This window comes from Lagopus leucura, unplaced genomic scaffold (genome assembly GCF_019238085.1).
Source record: "Lagopus leucura isolate 7727_CA_CO unplaced genomic scaffold, USGS_WTPT01 Super-Scaffold_1, whole genome shotgun sequence".
NCBI classification, from domain to species: domain Eukaryota; kingdom Metazoa; phylum Chordata; class Aves; order Galliformes; family Phasianidae; genus Lagopus; species Lagopus leucura.
This window is the reverse complement of record NW_024962250.1, coordinates 39,885,333-39,904,776: the sequence shown is the minus strand read 5'-3', so window position 1 is coordinate 39,904,776 and position 19,444 is coordinate 39,885,333. Positions and strand designations below refer to the sequence as shown.

Genomic DNA, 19,444 nt, shown 5'->3' with positions numbered 1-19,444 from the left:
ATCTCCATCTCCATCTCCATCTCCATCTCCATCTCCATCTCCATCTCTAGAGCTCTTTTTTAGGAAGGGGAAATTGAACTTAGATATCCTGCTCCAGGCTGATGAGACTCCACTTCAAACACTGGAAGCTTCCTGACTTAAAGTGTCAGAAAACCTGAATAGATGAACCACTCTCAGTCACACTTATGGAGAAGAGGGCTGTGTGAGTCAGAGCGTAGGGTACTCTTGGCTGGCAGAGACAGAAGGGGCTGAGGTGACCCAGCTCAGGCCCTTGAATGAGAAGTTGTCATAGCAATGAAGGGTCCCATCAAGCTAGACTCAGACCCAGAGCACACAGGGTTGCCTTTGGACAAAGGACATGGGGTCAGCAGACCTCTCCAGAGTCACTGCCTTCAGCAGTCTTGAGAATACAAAGCTGCAGCGTGTAGAGTCTCAGATCTGCACAAGATCATGGAGTCATAGAATGGCCTGGGTTGCAAAGGAGCACAGTGCTCATCCAGCTCCAACCCCCTGCTGTGTGCAGCCCAGGCTGCCCAGAGCCACATCCAGCCTGGCCTTGAATGCCTGCAGGGATGGGGCATCCACAGCCTCCTTGGGCAACCTGTGCCAGTGCCTCACCACCCTCTGAATTCCTTGTATTTAGATGTACAGAAAAATATTCAGATTAGGTGTACACTCCTTGGCACTTAGAGTTAATGAAGGATGGGCAAGCATTAATATGACTTTTCTATCAGACTTTGTTATTCCTTTATAGCAAGGAGAAGCTGCTGTAATTAGTGCATGAGCAGTCAAAGCTAACAAGAAAAAAGAAAATCAGAAATAAAAATAGTTGATTGAAGTTATTAGCAAATATTTTTGGTCGAAATGTGCTGCTCATCATGCCTATTATGAGTTTGTTGTTTCTTTTTCCCCGTCTGCAAATTATGTGCATAATATATTTGCTGATTTTTTGTTGATGCAAGCGTTCTTTGTTCTTCTGTTTTCAAACAAAAAAGTTCACTTCGCGTTTCCAACTTATTTACTCTGATAGTTCCTAACTGTCATACAATGTATGGTTCAGACTCTGGAATCAAAGCTTGTGTTAATTCTGCTTCCTAGGGAACTGGCTGCAGTTTTTAAAAGGGAATGATAGATGTTGAATGGGGGCCATTTTCAAACTCCACAAATTCATAAAAACTTATCAACCGCTTGGATTTTTCATGTGTGGTTACCTTTCAGTGACAGCACCCTGCGTGCCATAGCTGAGCAGCACAGCGAACACCAAGTCTTCATTTGCTGGTTAAGAGGACTGGCATCCTCAGCAGGAAGGGTTTCTCATGCCACGTGCAAGGAGATGCCCACAGGTCGACAGATTTTATGCTTCTTTCCTGCATTGGATAAAGTAGAAAAAAGAAAACCAACCAACAGCTAATTAATTAAATGTTAATTATCCTCAGAGTCATGGAAGTGCAAATTCAGCAAAGCATTTGGAAGCTCCTAAGAGTTGTTTTGTTCAAGGAGCTACTGAGCTAACAAAACTGAGTCTGAATGGGCATTTTCACCACTTGCAGAGATGTGACAGTCCAACCCGTTGGGATCTCTGCCCATCCTTGGTGCCTCATTTAAGTCTTTGTATTTGATGTTGTTATGCTGACTGTATGCAGGAAGTGCAAACCATGGGTTACCCAAAGTATGGGATGCAGACACAGGAATTTCCAACTCACAGCTTTGGCCATTTGTAACAGCATCACACTTCATGGGCTGGATGTGTGTAAATACAGGAGGCTAGGCAGGAGAATGCTGCTAATACATCCTGTTCTCAGATGCTTCTCACCCGGGTGCTCTTCATGGAGTGGGAGGGCAGAGAGAGCAGGAGACAACCCAGGGCAGCCTGGAAAACATTTCAGTTCACCAGGAAGCCAGCACAAAGAAGAGAAATGTCAGATAGAAAGGCTGTCTTCCAGTGCTTGCTGTCTTCCAGTGCTTGTCTTCAACCTCACTGTTTGCTTGTAACTGGTATTTTCTAGCTGATGTTCTCCTTGCAAGGGATTCTAGATGGAGATAGGATATATAAATGCACCTATATGCATATGTACTTAGGCAGACATATATAGAGGGATGGGGATCTTGAGATTGTATAAGTGGTATTTTGTATTCGGTACGTGAAAATATATTTGTATTTGAAGAACTTAATGGCTGATTCTGAAGCACTTGTCCAAAAATAACTATTGAACCAAGACTGTTTTATAGCAACCAATTTGCTGCCGTAAATGGTTGCAGTTCTGGATTGCTTCATGCTCATTAAAAGAGTGACAAGAAAATTCAAATTAGTGACTTGCAGTGTTATTTTGCTCTCGTACAGTAGGCTGATCAGAAAACATGAGTTACAGATGCTTGTCTTTCCAGGAAGATGGTGAGGAATGGTGATCCTCAGGTTGGCAGGAAGCCCTCCTGAGCGCTAAGCCTGCCCCTGGGGTGGCCACCGACTTACCTGCTCTACAGTTCCCATCTGAAGTGGTCAGACTGCCTTGTGTCTGCCTTACTGGGGGCTAGAGAATTAATTGTCTACTGCTAGATTGAATCACCTCGAATGTAAACAGACATCCCTGGGATCCTTGCTGTGGAAATGCAACCATCGTACTCACAGTGAGCTCTCTCACAGGGTTATATCTCAGAAGAGCAACTGTTAGCTAGGGCCTGATAATGATGTCCTTTCAGCCCTGCTGCCTACAGGAGGTGGCAGCAGGCAGCCTGCCTCTGGGCTGTGCAGGATTGGGAGAAGCCTCCACGCTGCCTCAGGGAAGAGCAGAGCTGTAAACCAGGGCAGTCTGTAGCCCTGGGCACGTCTCATCTCTTCCCATTGAACCAGCTGGCACAAAACTGTTTTGCATGTCCATGTTTGTTTCCACGTAGATTGCTGGTGACACTACTGGTTCTATTCGTGATGTCAGATTGATGTCTCTGTTTTCTCTTCTCTCAGTGCTCCCATAGCACAGGACTGAGGAAGGGATTGTAAGGACCTCCAGAAACAGATAACAAAAATTTATGAATTATTTTGGTTACTCTTCAGCTGTCAGCAGCTTTGCATAATTTAGACACTACAAATCCCTATTATTCATTTTGGAAGTAACAAATCTTTTATCAGTGAATGCTCTCTGATGGTATTTGAATAAGATCTCATCTTACAAAGATGTGCCAAGTATTTGCATGGGAAGTTTCAGTGACTTCCCAACCACAGTATGACAGAGAAAAGGAAGAATGAACCAAAGTTTTCATAAAGTCTGAAGATGCAAAATTGATGCTTTGTTAGACTAAACAGTTGTTGGTTTTTTTTCTTTTTTACACATTTCAGCCTTAAAAAAAGGACGTTTCTGGATCACTCCTGATCCATATCACAAAGATGACAACATCCAGATTGGGCGAGAGGTGAAAATCTCCTGCCAGGTGGAAGCTGTCCCTTCGGAGGAGCTCACCTTCAGCTGGTTTAAAAATGGGCGGCCCTTGCGAAGCTCTGAAAGGATGGTCATCACACAGACCGACCCCGACGTGTCGCCTGGCACCACCAACCTGGACATCATTGACTTGAAATTCACAGACTTTGGGACGTACACGTGTGTCGCGTCTCTGAAAGGAGGTGGCATATCGGACATCAGCATTGATGTCAACATCTCCAGCAGCACAGGTAAGGAGGCTTTCTCTGGTTTCAGTTTTGCATCTGTTGTAGGCAGCTCATAGCTTTCCTCGACTCCTGGGAAAAAGAGGTGAATATGCAGAGTGCTTCTCAACACTGGGATATCCAAGCAGGATATAAATGGTGAGCTGAGTTGCTTTGATTAAAAGAGTAAGTGGCACGTGATGCTCTCTTCCAAGAGCACACAAGGGTCTCATTTATTCAGATATGCCTGCTTTTATTGTAGGGAAAGTTATTGCTTCTGAAAAAGGATTTCGGCCTTTATTTTGGACTTACAGGCTGTCTGGAGTCATCAAAAATAGCTGGCAGGAAATGACACAGAAAAGTAGGCGGGTGGTTTTGTTAACCAGACTGAACCCATCCAGCTGCTCTCAATAAACAGCGAGTCCCAAGAACAGCGGAAGGAGCTCTCTTTTTTCTTAAGGATTATACACTGCTTGTTGGTGGATCATGAGATTCCCAACAGGGAAGAAGTTTGAGATGCCTATTATGCATATTTCCAGATCAGTGACTGAAATGTCTCTCTTTTGGATGAGCTAAAACCTTGGCTATTAGCTTGACTGATAATAAATGCCTTGTTGTGGTTGTGGAGTAGGACCGTATAACACAACATTAATTCTCAGCTTTTCTTTATCTCCTTGCTAATAGCTTGCTTATAACCAACACGTTTCTCAGGCTTTTTCCCCCAGTAGTGGAGTTCAATACCTGAGGTAGCCCATGTTAATATCATAAACTAGAGAGCATTCTGAATGTAGGACTTTTTCCTCCTGAAAAATCAGCTAAAGCCAAAAATAAGGGTTGGCAGTTGATTTCTACAGAAATAAAACAGCAAACAGAAACAAAGCAATGAACACTTCTGTTTTCAGAACACTATTTAATGTTAGAACACGGAGACAAAGAGTGTCAGAATTACAACTGCTCTCCTTGTTGTCTTTTATGTGAAGCTCTGCAGTGCTTCCCTCAGACTGTGCATGTCATTGACTGGGGTAAGGCATGCAGTGCAAGCTGTTTAGACATGAGACAACAAAGAACAAATTGAAAACTATTTTTGTAGCATGGAAAGAAAATGTTTAACAGACATCTTCTGACCCTTTTACCGAAAACATTCAAGAAATTGCTTTCTACTTTTTCAGAGAGATTAATTGCACTCTGTTGCATCAGATACATCCATATTTCCATTATTTAACTCTTCTAATATTGTTTTTGTTTCACAATACATATCATGTCTAAACAATCTCACAACTGTCATGATAAATTATTGCTTAGGCTGTAATCTTGAACCTGCCGTCCATCCTCAGTAAGACAGTGGTGCCAATAGGAGAATGGTTTTGCTTGCTGGTGTTGCATTTCAGCAAAGAGCTGAAAGAACTGGAGCATGCAGGGCTTCCTTGGGACCAGTGCAGTTCTGTGTAGGCAAACTGTCCTGGTCTGGTCCTGAGCAGACAGCTCAGGAGACCTCATTTCCTTGGTTCCTCCCAAGTTGGCCTGTAGGTTACAAGTGTGTTGCACATGTTTTATCAGTGACATGGCAGAGAGATGAATACGGAGGTGTTTTGACCTGTAATGAACATAGGGAACAAATAAACACAATGAACTCAGGTAACTCTGTGAGTCTGGATAGGAGATTTCTAAGGGAGCTGACCAGGGCCAATTCAGGGCCACTTGATCGTCTCTGAAAGTTCACAGTGTCCTAACGATGAAGACTGGAAACATGCAGACTTCAGCCTTTCTTCTAAAAAGGCAAGGAGATGTAAGGAAGCCCAGGCTGCCCAGCCCCACCTCAGTCCCTGTGACGGTCAGGGAGCAAATTGTGCCTGGCCCAACCTGGCTGCCTGCTGGGATGGAAACCTGGGGGTGGGCAAGGGAAGGGAGGGGAAGCTGTCAGCCTTGCCTTCAGCAAAATCTTGACAGCAGATTTTGTAGCTTCTTCATAGATAACTGGAGTCTAGTTTGCAGAGGTAGGATGAACTATAACTCATGTTGTAAAAATGAGATGCAAGGAATTGTGGTCACTGATGCAAAGCCAAATTTTGCAGCCGTGTAAGTGAACAGGCAGTCAGTGCTGATGCAGTTCACCTCTGCAGTATTTCCACCCTGAAACATAACACATGCATATATATAAACCTTGCAAGATGGGAGGAAAAAAACACACATTCCATTGCAAACAGAGGATTGTTATAGAGTAAGTGCCAAGTTTGCATGATGGGAATTGCAGCTGGATGATGGTTGAGGTCCCTTCCAACCCAAGCCGTTCTGTGATTCTATGATGTTTGCAAATTTTGTTGCCTGCTTGTTAGGATGAAGCAAGTGATGTCTGTGCAATCGTGCATTTCCACCTGGCAGAAGTGCCCACTGTATTATCTGTACTCACTGGGGATTCGTTGGATGGATTGGAAGCACCCGGTAGATGGCTGTACCTGTAACCCCATCAGAGCCCCACCAGGGGTGATGGATTATGTCAGCCCTTACAGACAGTGCCCTGCAATGCTCAGGAAGATCAGAGCTGGGAAAAAAGTCTTGCGCTTGGAATCAACCTCGTTCAGCATCTCTAAATTCTGCGTATTTGTGTGATTTCATTACCTGATTAAGTGGAAGCTGAAATAGTTTCAGCGCACATTTGAAGGTCGTTACTGATTCATCAAGAATCATTAGTGCCGTGGTAATTGCGAACATAAGGCCTGAGCGCAAACGTGTTTTTTTCCAAATGCCAGAACTGGCGTTGGAGGCACCAAGTTGTGCTGGGTGCTGCTTCGTGGGCTCTGGGATTGCTCCCTGTTCCTGCAGGGAACATTTATTGGCATGACTACCTAGGTGGTGCACACTCAACACAGCTCAGCTCCTCTTGGAGCACAGCAGGCTCCTCGTGGAACCACAAAGTCGAGCAGGGGAAGCTGCATCTTCCCAAAGGAGGCAGGAGAATGGCTGGGTCTCCAGTAGCAGCAGGCTGGGCAGGGACACCCAGGCATGGTGTGCCAGCCTGCTGGCATGCTCAGTGTCACGCTCCAGCAGGAATGTTTTTTCCCTTGACGTTTTGTATTTTCAGCAGGAAAGGCGTGTGAGTACCTTGTCTAAATGGACCTGAAATAATCCCCTTGCAGCCTCCCCACTACATCTCTATAAGTAGGTCACTGAATTGTGGAAATAGAGACTCAAAGCTTGCGTCTTTGTCCTCTAAAAGCCCTGCCAGCCATAAAACCAACCCTGGGCAAATGCTGAGTGACAAGACGGCTTTTCTGTGCGTGTGTGTGTGTGTTGTGGGGGATCTGAAGGCAAGAGAAGTGAATACAGAAAAAAAAAACCAAAAAAACAGCAAAATGGGCTCAAGGTAACCCAGAAAGAGGTGGATCAGAGAAGTGTGTTTGTCTTTCTTCATGATCGTTTTCTCTGCTTAAATATCATATTCAGAGAAGGAAAAATAAGGCTTTAGGTCACATCTGTTCCGCTGCGCTCAGTGTGGGTTCTTACTCTGTCCCTAAAATCAGTGTCAGTACTGCAGGAGACGTAACATCTGTCACTTCTGGCTTTTTCTCATCTTCCCCCTGGAGGCCGCATTGTGCACTGAAATGTGTGGTGCTTTCAAGGGGGTTATTTTAACTGCTCTCTCTGGATGCACTGCCCTGAATTGCTGTCAGAAGGGCTGGGTGAAGTGGCTGATGCTCCGGGCGGCAGGTAGCGTTGACCTTTCTTTAACTAAGAGAGCTCTTTCTACTGTTTCAGCCCAGAGTGGGTACAATTAGATACTCTACGTGGTAAGTAAGTCATCTCAATTCTGCATGCCTGGGTGAACCTGAAGCTGTGTTGAGTGTGCACCACCTAGGCAGTCATGCCAATAAATTGATTTGCATGAGTGTTTCCAGAGACAGGCAAAGTAATTCCTGAAGAACTACTGTATGTGATGAGAGATCGTGGCCTCAAGCTGCGCCAGGAGAGGTTCAGGCTGGGTGTTAGGAAGCATTTCTTCTGTGAAAGAGTGATCAGGCACTGGCACAGCTGCCCATGGAGTGCCCATCCCTGGAGGTGTTTCAGAGCCATGGAGATGTGGCACTGAGGTCTGTGGGCAGTGGGCATGGTGGGGTGGGGTTGGGCTTGGGCATCTTGGAGGTCTTTTCTGATCTGAATGCTTCTGTGAGGCCACATGTCTACCCTGCAGTGTGATGGGAGGGCTTCCCTGTTAAAGTAATTAGTTATTAAATTGTGAATTAATTAAATGCCCAGACATGTATTATAACATGTGGCCTCAATCTGTTTGTGAAGTACGTGTCCTCTGGTCACCTTTCTCCTCCTTTGATGATACATAAAAGAGAACTTCATTGTACTTCTAAATGTTTATTATAATCACAGCACAGCCTTTTAGCATAATGAAAAAATGCTTTCTGTGAGATAATTAGTGATCTAATAAAAATGTTTGTAAACCTTAAGCACTGTCCAGAGTGATCGTTCATGGGCAGCCCTGAGACACTTCAGGGGTACTACCAGAAAACAGACAGACTATTCACTATTGCAGCAAATTGATGATTTTTTTTTTGTGGGCCATTATCTTCAGAGTTTATCTTTGAAGGGAATAGGTGAACAGGAGGGACAGATAAATGCCATATTTTGTTAAAAAGCTTTTCTTTTATAGCTCTATTTTAGAGCACTTAATGTGCACAGATTTTTCTTTTTAATTTTATCGCTGGGAACCGCGGTCCCTTCCCGTCGCACCGCTTGCAGCAGGGCTGCCCGTGTGCTCCTGCAGCCTGCCTGCCTCTGTTGGCATCTCCATGCCTTCAGCCCCACCAGGACTGCATCCTCTGCGCTGTGCTCATCCCCTGAGGTCCAGCAGCCCATGCACATGCTCCCTTCTCAGCAGCATGCAAGGCTGAATCTCTTTGCTCTTCTCTGGAGGGCTGCGGTGTTTGGCTTGGCAACTTGCTTTGCATATGGCACGTGGAGCTCCTCAGCATGGCTCCTTTGAGGTTGCTGAGAGCTAATTTGGCTAATTTGCTGCTGGCTCTGTATGTCCTGGGTTTAAAATGTGCCTCTTCAGAGTCTGACTGCAGACTAAGGTGGCGTTTTAAGGCAGTAGGAACGTGGTGAGCTGAGTGTTGATTCTGGAATTACTTTGCTGTCTGAACAGATCTTCTGCACAAGCGCTCCCATGAGATCAGTGGTTGCTGCTCGTGTCTTCACTTTGGGCTGATGCTCAAGGAAACGTGGCCTGTGGGGACAGCACACAGTCAGAGAAAGTGATTTCACTCAAATCAAGGCACGATTTCCTCACTCAATTTGTCTTCCAGAGGAGGAACTCGGTAGATCCTCTTTCCTGGTGATGAAAGGCCATGGGAAAGTTGAAAGAAGTTCCCTGTCCTGGGCTGCTTGCCCTGCCCACCTCTGCAGAACCTTTCAGCAGTTCTTCCTGGTTTTCACACTTTTTAAAGAAATGCACTTTAAAGGCAGACTGAACAGTTTTATTCCCTGTCTACAGAACATGTCTTGAGGACCTGAATAACTGCCCCTTGCTGCCTTGCACAGGCTAAATGATCTCATTCTAGTGCATCTTGTACTCCAGGTTGGCTTCCGATTCTAAAGTTCAGTTTGCCCTTCTTACCCATCTTGCAGCTCCCACCACAGTCACATAATGGATGAATCAGGAACAGGGACTGAAATAGTTGTGTCTTGCTGAGGATTATGAGGATTAGAGATTCAGACCTTCACATTTATAAATATTAGAGCAGGGGGATAGGCAAATAATCTCACTTATGCCTCCTAGCCAGTACAGTGTACATTCTTCAGTCTTGGCTGTCCAGGATGATTAAAATGCAAATTACTGCAAATTCAAATTACTCAAAACAATGTGATAATCTCTTTTCAGTTTATTTCTGAGCCATCTCCATACTTTTTCCAGTATTTCTTGATATGCAGCTCAAACATGCTTTGCTTTCCTTTATCCTGCAATTACAAGCTATTACCATTAGATCATTTCAGTCAGTCCGGTCACCCTAACTCACAACTCCTATAGCCACCACCTCCCTGTCACTGCTTAGGCTGGCAGTCATGGCTTCATGGTGTCCTTTGGAGGCACTGAGCCCAAAACTGACAGTCACCTCCACATCCATTCTCTGTGCCCCCTATAATCCCCAATGAAACACTCAGTGAGGACCTGTTCTCCCTCAAGCTTGCCTTTGGGCCAACACTTCTAAGGCCTTCTCATGTTGCTTGTCTTCTGCCCAGTCAAATGATTTCTGTGTGAGCAGGTTCTTGCATCTGCCCTCCCTTCTTTGTGCAATCACAGGGCAGTTAATTAAGCTCTCTGAAGGTTTAAAGTAGGTACAGTAAGTCGACTCCCATTGCTGGAGGTGTTCAAGGCCAGGTTGGATGGGGCCCTGGGCAGCCTGCTCTAGTATTAGATATGGAGATTGGTGGCCCTGTATGTAGCAGGGGGGTTGGAGCTTCATGATCCTTGAGGTCCCTTCCAACCCAAGCCATTCTGTGATTATATGATTCTGTTATTCTAGGACTCATCAGGATTTCCAAGATCTAGACTAGACTACGACTAGTTTATGTTTACACAGAATACTCAGTGCATAAACATAATAAAGCATATACATGTTGACTTTGAGCAATCTATTTTGGTTCCGTACGCCTTCTCCTGTAGAGAAAAATACAGTGATGCCTTCTGCCATCTGACCTTTGGTGAGTTGGTGGCTTTTGGAGGCAAAGGCTGTCTGAGACAGTTTTGTTTAAAAGCCAGGAGTGGACATAAATCAGCAGTAGCTCTCAGATCTGCCAGTTCCAAAGGATAACAATATGTGTTTTTAAACTAGGTGCTACTTCAGTGTAACTAACACTTTTGTTTCTTGAGTGATAAGACTCTGCTTTGGGAAACGGGTTTAAGCACTAAGAGTATTCCCTTATTTTTCAAGCCAATTGTAGCGTAAATAAGGTGATGCTTGTTGTTTCAGGTATAGCGTATAGCCAATTTATTATTCTTCACAAGCAGGAACAGAATTGACCTTTATTTGCAGCAGACTCTAGCTGGTGCTGCAAGAGACGTGCAGATGCCTTCGCAGAGGGCTGAGTCCCTTCCAGACTCTGCTTGTGCCACAGCAGCACCTGCCGGGAGACGAAGGCTGGCACAGCTGGTGGCACCTGGCAAGCAGATGGCACCCAACACAGCTGGCAGCTCCTGGCACAACCGGTTGCAGCTGCAGAGCTGGTGGCACCTGGCACAGCAGGGGGCACTCTGCTCAATCGTGCTCACCCAGGAGCCCCTCTGCCTGCTCGCAGGCCCTTGCTCACACAACCTTTCTCCTGCACCTTTGCTCCCACGCCTCGCTTGTGCAACCCCTGCTGGCTCAGCTGCCTCCCCCCTGCTCTTCAGTCCTATGTTGTTGATAGGGAACAAAATGTCAAATGATTATTTTCTCCTCAAGCCTGTTGTTTTGTTTGTTTGTTCATTTTTGTTTTTGGTTTTTAATTCTCCCTTCCTTCTGTCTGTGGGTATTGCATTGATTTAAGTTTCTGTGAAGGCTTTTCCTTACCTATAATGCTTGTGGAAACAAATCCTGTGTCATCATGCTTCCTGTGCATGTCAGTTGACAGGCCAGAACCGTGCACCGTTGCAGCATTTGGACTGCTGATAATTCAAGCCAAATTTGACAGCAGAATTAAGATACAAGAGGTAATTAAGTAGCTGCAAGTTTTTGAAAATATACAGATGGATCTGGTGACGAAAAATATACCAAACCCCTTCATGACTGAAGATTCAAGAAGCACATCAACATGCCAAACAATGACTTGGAGATACAGCCCTGGGGGGAAGAGGCACCCACAGAGCTCATCCACAGGCACTGTCAGCCACGGTCACAAAGCAGAGCTGCAATCACGTTCCGGGCAGCTCTACCCCTGCCCTGGACACTTCGGATGATTCTTCACTCATTATTCCTCCATTTTCTGTCCTACTAAACTGGCTTTTCTTGACTCACAAGTTTCACCTTTGTTCTGATTCTCTCCCAGTTCCACAGAGGGAACAGTGAGTAGAGAGCAGTGCGTTTGGAGCTGCCTGCTGGGATAAAACCCTACACCAAAATCATAGTGCAGTACAGCGGCAGTTTGTTGCCTTCCTGTTCTTCCCAAAGAACTAAAATGGAGCGAACAAAGCATGGAAGGTTTCCTCTCAACTCACATGCCTTCCCCAGCTGATAGAGGTTCTGGTAAAATAAGATGGCATTCGGCCTCCCTAAAAGGACACACGAGGCTGGTTGAACATCACAGAGCATCCTCTGAAATTGAGGTGACCGAGCACAGATCTCACTGCCCCAGGGGACGGTGGACTCTCCCATCATGGCAGTATTCTGAAGCCGTCTCACCACGGCACTGTGCAGCTGACGCTGCAGTCCCTCCTTGCACAGGTCACACTCAAACACAGCTCTGAGTTGAGCAAGGCATTTCTTGGCTTTTGTGCAGAGGCCAAAGCTCCCGGAACAAAAGGGACGCGGCTCTCGGAGAGGCCGGGCGGTCCCTGCCCAGCTGTAACAGGAGTCTCTGTTAGAAGCTCTGTGCAGACACCTCTTCAGCTGCACGGGGTCCGGCTCCTCACGGTGTGGTAGCAGGGAACGGCTGCCGTGTGCGGTGCTCCCGGCAAGCAGAGCTCTGCATGTGAAGGCCCCTCTCAGCGTCCAAACAGCAGCAGTCTGTAGGGGCAGAAATGAAATTATTCGAGCTGTACTTTGTCAGCATTGGCATTCAGATGTTGTTGTGCAGGGCAGGTCTGTAAGTGACTGGTGTTAAACAAGGGGCTCTGTAACTTCATTTCTGGGCGGAAGGCCTGCAAGTGCAGCCAACATTTAATAAGGCACAAAGGGAAACTGGGCTTTTAAATCAAGCTTTTCGTATCTTCAGCCCCACCCTAAAACATTCAGAGCCAAAGGCAAGGTGTGTGATCTGGAGTGACCTCAAAGATGATTCTTTTATTTGCCTCGTGCTAAGAAAGAAGTAGGAAATTGGATATAAATCTGATACAGGTATGAGGAGATGGTGACGCTAATTGGAGGTAGCAAAACTGCTTTCATCAGGCCTGTAGGGCTTGCAGCAGTTTGTAATTATCAAATGCAGCCACCACAGCAGAGGGGCTGCCTCCACCAGGAGGATGGCCATGGGTGCTCAGTGGCTGCATGGCACATGAACTCTGCTGGCTTTGCAAGTGGTGACACACGATTTTCTGATCAAAGACCCTGCAGTGTTTCTGCTGAGATGAGCATTGCTAAGAGTCAGATTCAATGATCCTTAAGGGTGTCTCCCTGCTCGGGTTGGTCTGTGATTGTAATGCAGTTGGTAGCAATTGGGGATTGGACTCAGTCATCTCTTGAGGTTCCTTCCATCCCCTTTGGTTGTGTGATTCTGCAATTAGGTGGTCTTGCATTTGCAAGGCTACAGAGAGCAGGAGGGATAAGCACAGCTGTGACAATTATTCCAGCCCGCAGAGTTGCCTTCATTCTGTTGGCTGCAGTTCTTCACCTATTCCTTCCATATTTGTTAAGGCAGAGATATCTGAAGAAGTGCAGCTTCAATGAGCCTCCTGTGCTATGTATGCGCCAACTGTGTTTTACTTCCAGTTCTGAGCTGCTTTCTGATTGGCCTGATCCTTCCTCTGCGTGGCCTTTGAGATGGATAAAATCAGCAGCTAGTCTGTTGGGAAAGAAAATAAAAAAAGGTTTTAGTTGCAAATACCCATACAGAGGAAAGCTGTGATTCATGGTGATAAAGGGCTAGCTGCAAGAGTTGGTCCCAGTGTGCTGATAGACACCAGTATGGCATTTGGCACATTGGGTGTCTGCAGGGTGATGAGCAAGTTCCTTGTCTGGGCCTGTTAAATCTTATTTTTAACTCAAGCAGCTGAGCCTTTTTGCCCTGTAAATAAAGTAGTGTCTCACAGACTCCTGATACATGCAATCAATATGCATTGCTCTGTATTTCTTGATGTATAATTAGAACCATATAAGCAAGAAAGCTACTTAATGTTTCTGTGATGCTAATTGTCAAACTCTCCTTCTCCTTTGAAGTCCCACCCAATCTGACTGTTCCTCAAGAAAAGTCCCCCCTGGTCACACGGGAAGGAGACACGATCGAGCTGCAGTGCCAGGTGACGGGGAAGCCCAAGCCCATCATCCTGTGGTCCCGCGCCGACAAGGAGGTGGCGATGCCAGATGGAACGATGCAGATGGAGAGCTACGATGGCATCCTGAGGATAGTGAACGTGTCCCGGGAGATGACAGGCACCTACAGGTGCCAGACCAGCCAGTACAACGGGTTCAATGTGAAGCCCAGAGAAGCTTTGGTGCAGCTCATCGTACAGTGTGAGTAGATCCTTAGTTTCTTTTCTTGCGGTTTTGTTGAGAAAAAGAAGTTGATTTCTCCCTTAAATAAGCAGCAGTGAGAGTCTTAACAGTTGTTACATTTTAGATTCTGTGTTGTTTGGCTCTGCAACTCCTTGAATTCATAGTTTCAACGTAAATATAGAAATAAAAATGGTGTGGAAGTCCCATCTGTGCTTTAAAAAGATGTGCAGGGCCATGATCATTTTCCCACTGCTTAGCTCTGAATTTCTTGACACAGAAACAAGCATATGAGGTAGGAGGGTGTATTTCTATAAATACAGATCTGATACTGATTTCATTTGTTGAGAATGTAAAACAAGAAAGAAAAAATGAGAGCAAGAGCTGCTCCTTCTCAGCTGATCTGCGTGCAGGTCTGTATGGCCTCTTTTGACACTGAAAGTGAACTGTCACGTGAGAATCAGTAATTCCTCGTCAGGCAGAGATCTTTGTGAAGCAGCAAATATATTTATTATTGCAGTAATGGGCATAATACCCCCTTATGGCAGAGAGAAATGGCACAGCTTATCACTGAGTTCCCCTCCACTGAATACCCTCTGTCCAATATGGGTGATCTCTCCTGTCGCTCACTGGTTAAGTGTATCAAGCTCACAATCTTCCCAGTGTGCTTGCTAAAACATTTTTCTATATCAGTTTATCCCCCATCTGTTGTTCTTTCATTTTTCAATGGAGAACAAGTGAACAGTGCATACTAGGCCTTCCATGTTTTTCATGGGGGACAGGAGGACAATGCATGCTAGACTCTCCCTCCTTATTGCCTTGCCCTGGTCTAGGTACTCCGACATCCAAGCTACTTGGCAAACTTACTCTACCTTGTACTAAGCTATGCCCCAATGATTCTTTATGAACAACCCCTGCAGCCATTTTAAAAGAAAGTTTAGCAAAATTCAATTCCTTAGCATTAGGACTGTTGTACTACAAAAATACAATCTACTTCTCACAGTCAGCATCAGGAATGGGAGGGAAGACACAAGGGGAGATCAGTAAATTTGGCAACACTTAGTGTTTATTACTGGAAAATGGAAAGTCTGGTTTGACGATGCTCGTGGGGAACAAGGAGGTGTTTTTTATGGCTGCATGTCTGATAAAGATATTTACTTCATTTGTTGAATTGTGTTTGTGTTCACCTGCTTATAAAGTGACTTGTGCAGCCTGCACCTGTTCCAGTTTCAGATACCCAAGTGTAAGGGCACATTCCCTTTTTAACAGCCCAGCTGACCTCATTTGAGACCTTCAGTGATGAGACAGGCAATATTCGTAGTGATTACTAAGAGTCAACTAATCTGATTTTTTCAAGGTTTGTGTTGTAGCAAATCATTCCTGCCCTTGATGACATGTTGTGTATCTGCTGTGCTTCCATCAGTGCTGCTTCCTGGTGCGGTAGCACAGCTTTTTGTTGCTGTGTGCTTCTGCCCCTGTCTGCAGAGAGCAGAGCCTGCAGCAGTTGGTGGACTTCCCCAGAGCCGTGGTGGGTTCATTAAGTTTTGTTCATCACCTTAGCTGCACTGATGTGTCTCCCTGCCTTGAGGTGGCAGGGAATGGGGTGGATCTTAAATACCCCACGACGAGCTCTGTCTTTCCCTTCTGAGTATAAAAGCACTGCAGGGAGGGTTGTGCCTTAACCGTGGCACTACTATAGCAAATGCCTTGTAGAAGGGAGGACTGGCTCCTGTATTCACAGGCTGGGCCAGCCTCCAGCCACTATGCCTTAATCCAGAGCTGTGGCAGCACCAGGGAGCCCTTGGTGGCACAATAATTTTTACTCTTATCATTATTACTGAGATGGTTTTTCTCGTGATTGCTTTTGCAGTTATTATCACCAGGGCTGCTGCTGATGACATGCAGTTTCTCTTTCTGATCTCCTGAAACAAGCGGTCATTATATCTGTTTGATTCTAGCCACATAAAAAAGCTCATTAACAGAAAGTAAACAGAATGAAAAGGTGGAATGAATAAGACATATGAAGGAGCAGAGGATAGGATATGAAGACTGTACTGTGAATGGATGTGTCCCCAGGGCACAGGTGGTTCGAGGGTGACAGAGATGGCAGTGCCATGCCCTGCATCCCCATGGCATGGATGGTGTGTTAGAATAGCAGTCACTGCTTGGGGAAGGCAGGGAGCAGCAGCACAGAACCACTGTGGGGCTTCTTGGTGGCTGGAGTTTATCAGGCGTGTGCCTGGGGCTGGGTGTGCTATATTTAAGCTATCACAGCTTTGCTGGGACATTTCTGTGCCATTCATTGCAAACATTAAAAACACAAGAACAGATCATTCACTACAGCTGTACTTTAAAGAAAATCAGACCTGTAAAAATTTGCTGTGATTCTCACCAGCCCACTGTTCCTGAAAGGATGGGCTGGGAGAGCTCAGGAGGACAGCAGCAGGGTTGCTGATAGAACTGAGACTGCGGTTCCTTAAAGAGCAACAGCGATGGCTGAGAAAGATAATAATGTGCACGAGTTTCAGATAGCTTGGATAGCTTCCATCACTGCCATTCAGTTTATATCCTCTTTTTGCCAGAGTGTGTCCTCTTTTCAATTTATCTGTGCGGAGTGCAGCTCTGGAGGTAAAGCTGCTCTAGCATTCCCAGCTGGGACAAGCTGGCTGCACTGCCCCAGTGCCACCCTTTGCCTCTCCCATGAGACACCAAGACTTTCTTCTCTCAGTCCCTAGGAGCACTATGAGTCCTGAGAAGCCCTGTTTCATGTGTCCTCAGCTAAAAAAATTTCCAGCTTTGCTTTTTTTTTTCCTTTTGTTTTCACTTGGAATCCTCAGAAGCTCAATTCAGTGGGGAAAATTGAAGAACAAGTATTCAGAAGCAGTCTTGACATGGCTCTGTATAACACGTGTGCCATGTTTTGCTTTGGAAGACTTGATGTCGTGGAATCACAGACTATCTCAGGTTGGAAGGGACCTATAAGGATGTAGGAGTCCAACTCCTTGCTCCACACAGGATCATCCAAAAATCAAATCAAAAGACCATTTCAAGTCACAGAAATGGACACTCTTCTGTTAATCAAGTTATTTATCCTGGTCTCTGCTCCAGTGCCTGTAAGCAAGTGCTATGATTTGCTGCAGCAGGGAGGCAGTCATGCATTTCACATGAGAGGAAGGGATGGGTGACTGTGGGTTGTGGGGAATGTTGCACTGAGCCAGTCCTTGGTGGACCCATGGGAGTACTCCTGCTGGCTTCCAACAGCATCCATTACCTGGTGTGTGCAGTGCTTGCACTGCTGTTATTTTACTGTATTTTATGGAGGAGAAAGCTCTTTCTTATGTATTTTTAGCACCACATTCGATGCAGCAATTCATGTATTCTGATGGAGATGAGAAAGACAACTTGAAAACGGTTGTAATGAACAGGAATAGAGCAGAAGAATTTTCCTTAATCTGTCGTGATTTAGATTCCCACGTACTTTATTCAGATCCCAGTGAGTGACAATTTGGAGCTGAATGGACAAAGCAGATGCTCTGTAACGCTTGGATTATTTTTCTTGTGGGAGGAAAGTGCGTGTCCACATTGACTTCAGTGTTGTTTCCGCATCCAGGGTAGCATTTATTCAATTGTCATAAAAATCAGTTCTTTTCACTAATTTTATAGTATTTATTTTATACCCTCCTATCGGTTACAAAAGGGAAAGATATGTATTGAAGCACTTGTTTATGTATTAGCTCACTGCTTTTGGTTTGTGTATGGTGCGTGGGTATGTGGTATGTCTGTGGAACATTGCAGCTGCATGCAGCCCCGTTCTCAAGCAGAGTTTCTGCTGTGGGAGGACCTTCTGTCTCACCACAGTGCTGTGCTACTCTGTGCTGTACCAGAGGGCAAATCTTTCAGCATTCCTCAATTCAAATTTCAGGACTGTTGCTAAGAATTAACACAAAGGTAAAGACGTTTTCTTAATTTGACCGACTCTCAGTTTGTCCTTCCACTTTCAGAGGGCAGAGTTTTACTTTTTTCACTCTTTTTTGCTCCTCTCTCTTTCCCTACCTTCCCTTGATCCCCACACTCGGTAACGTTGGCTTCCCAGACTGTGATGTCTAGAAAGAATAGCTGCTTTCTCTGCTTTTCCACAGTTTGGCTTCAAGTCATGCTTAAAACATCAGCTGTTTCCCATTTCCCCTCGAATTTTAATACTTGTATTAGAGAAAAGTAAAAGCATCATAAGAAACAAGAAGTGAAGGAAGACTCAGCACCCTGGGCCCCGGTCTGTTGGACAAGGTGTTGATGTAGGCTGTGCTCAGGGTGCTTCGCAGCACGCTTCAGTAGCCATGCGCTCTTTGTCACAAAGTGGTTGCTAAATGGTAAAATACAGACAAGAAGATACTCATTTTGAGGACTAATGGAATAGGCTCGTGAGAGGAATGTAATTGAGAATCTGAACGATCCAGCTGTAAGGTACCAGTGTGTCCTGCGTGGCGTTGGGGGGTGAAAACACCTGCAGGAGGCAGCAGTCTGTCCCAAAGAAAGAGTCTGGGATGGTTGTCCTTTCTCCCAACTCTTCTACCTATGAAATAGAGATTAGGTTTTCCTACCCTAGAGGTATTAGAGATGAGATTTTGAGGATGCTGTAATAAAGAAAGCATCTGATTTGATCAGTAAATCTTGTCTCCTTTGGTTATTACTATATGTTACACTATTGGTTATTGGTGTTTTTGCCATCCTATGCTGCTCTCTCTTGGCTATGCTGGCACTGACCTCAAGCTGTAATGTTTACTGATTTCGATCTTCAGTGTTTGATAGATTTGGAGAGTCCTGCTGGTGTTTCTCTGAGAGATTGGTTAGGAACTAGTGATAGAATGAGAGGTAACGGCCATAAGTTGTTCATGTTGAATATTAGGAAACATTTCTTTTCCAAAAGAGCGGTAATGTAGTGGCCCAGCTGCCCGTGAGGTGGTGGAGTGCCAGTCCCTAGAGGTGTCCAAGAGCCATGGAGATGTGGCACTGAGGGATGTGGGCAGCAGACATGGTGGGGTGGGCTGGGGTTGGGCTTGGGGGCCTTAGAGATCTTTTCCAACCTGAACGATTCTGTGAGTGAGGCTGTAATGTAAAGTGCTTGTGCCAATTTCTTGTTGCTCTTCTGCATCTTCCTGCCACGTTTAGGCAGGTTTAAGTGATGTGAGTGTATCATGGACTGGGCTACCCATGCTGAATGAATCCTGCCAAGCAGCAGTGCCAGCACCTAACTAAGGCATCTCCCAGGTATGGTTTGGTGCTGTGGGACTGGGAGTGCACAGCAGTGCCAGGAGCTGCTTCAGGTGGAAAAGCCCTTGGAGCATCAAGGGCTGCATGGGAGGGCTGCTCTCAACACATGCTCTTGAAGGAAGCTGCTCCCAGAATAAGAGAGCTGAGGAACTCGAGCAAGAAGTGCTGCCCACAGCGCTGACACCCGTCTGGT

The 19,444-nt window shown here is 45.6% G+C and overlaps 1 protein-coding gene across 5 annotated transcripts in view; it reads left to right on the top strand.

Moving 5' to 3' along the window:
• Positions 1-19,444, top strand: part of MDGA2 (MAM domain containing glycosylphosphatidylinositol anchor 2) — a 315,520-nt gene that overhangs the window by 192,000 nt on the left and 104,076 nt on the right. For all 5 annotated transcript variants that reach the window (XM_042868550.1, XM_042868537.1, XM_042868569.1 and 2 more), the window contains exons 7-8: positions 3,332-3,661; positions 13,711-14,004. In XM_042868550.1, coding sequence (XP_042724484.1) covers positions 3,332-3,661; positions 13,711-14,004 — 624 coding nt within the window. The remainder of the gene's footprint in view (positions 1-3,331; positions 3,662-13,710; positions 14,005-19,444) is intronic.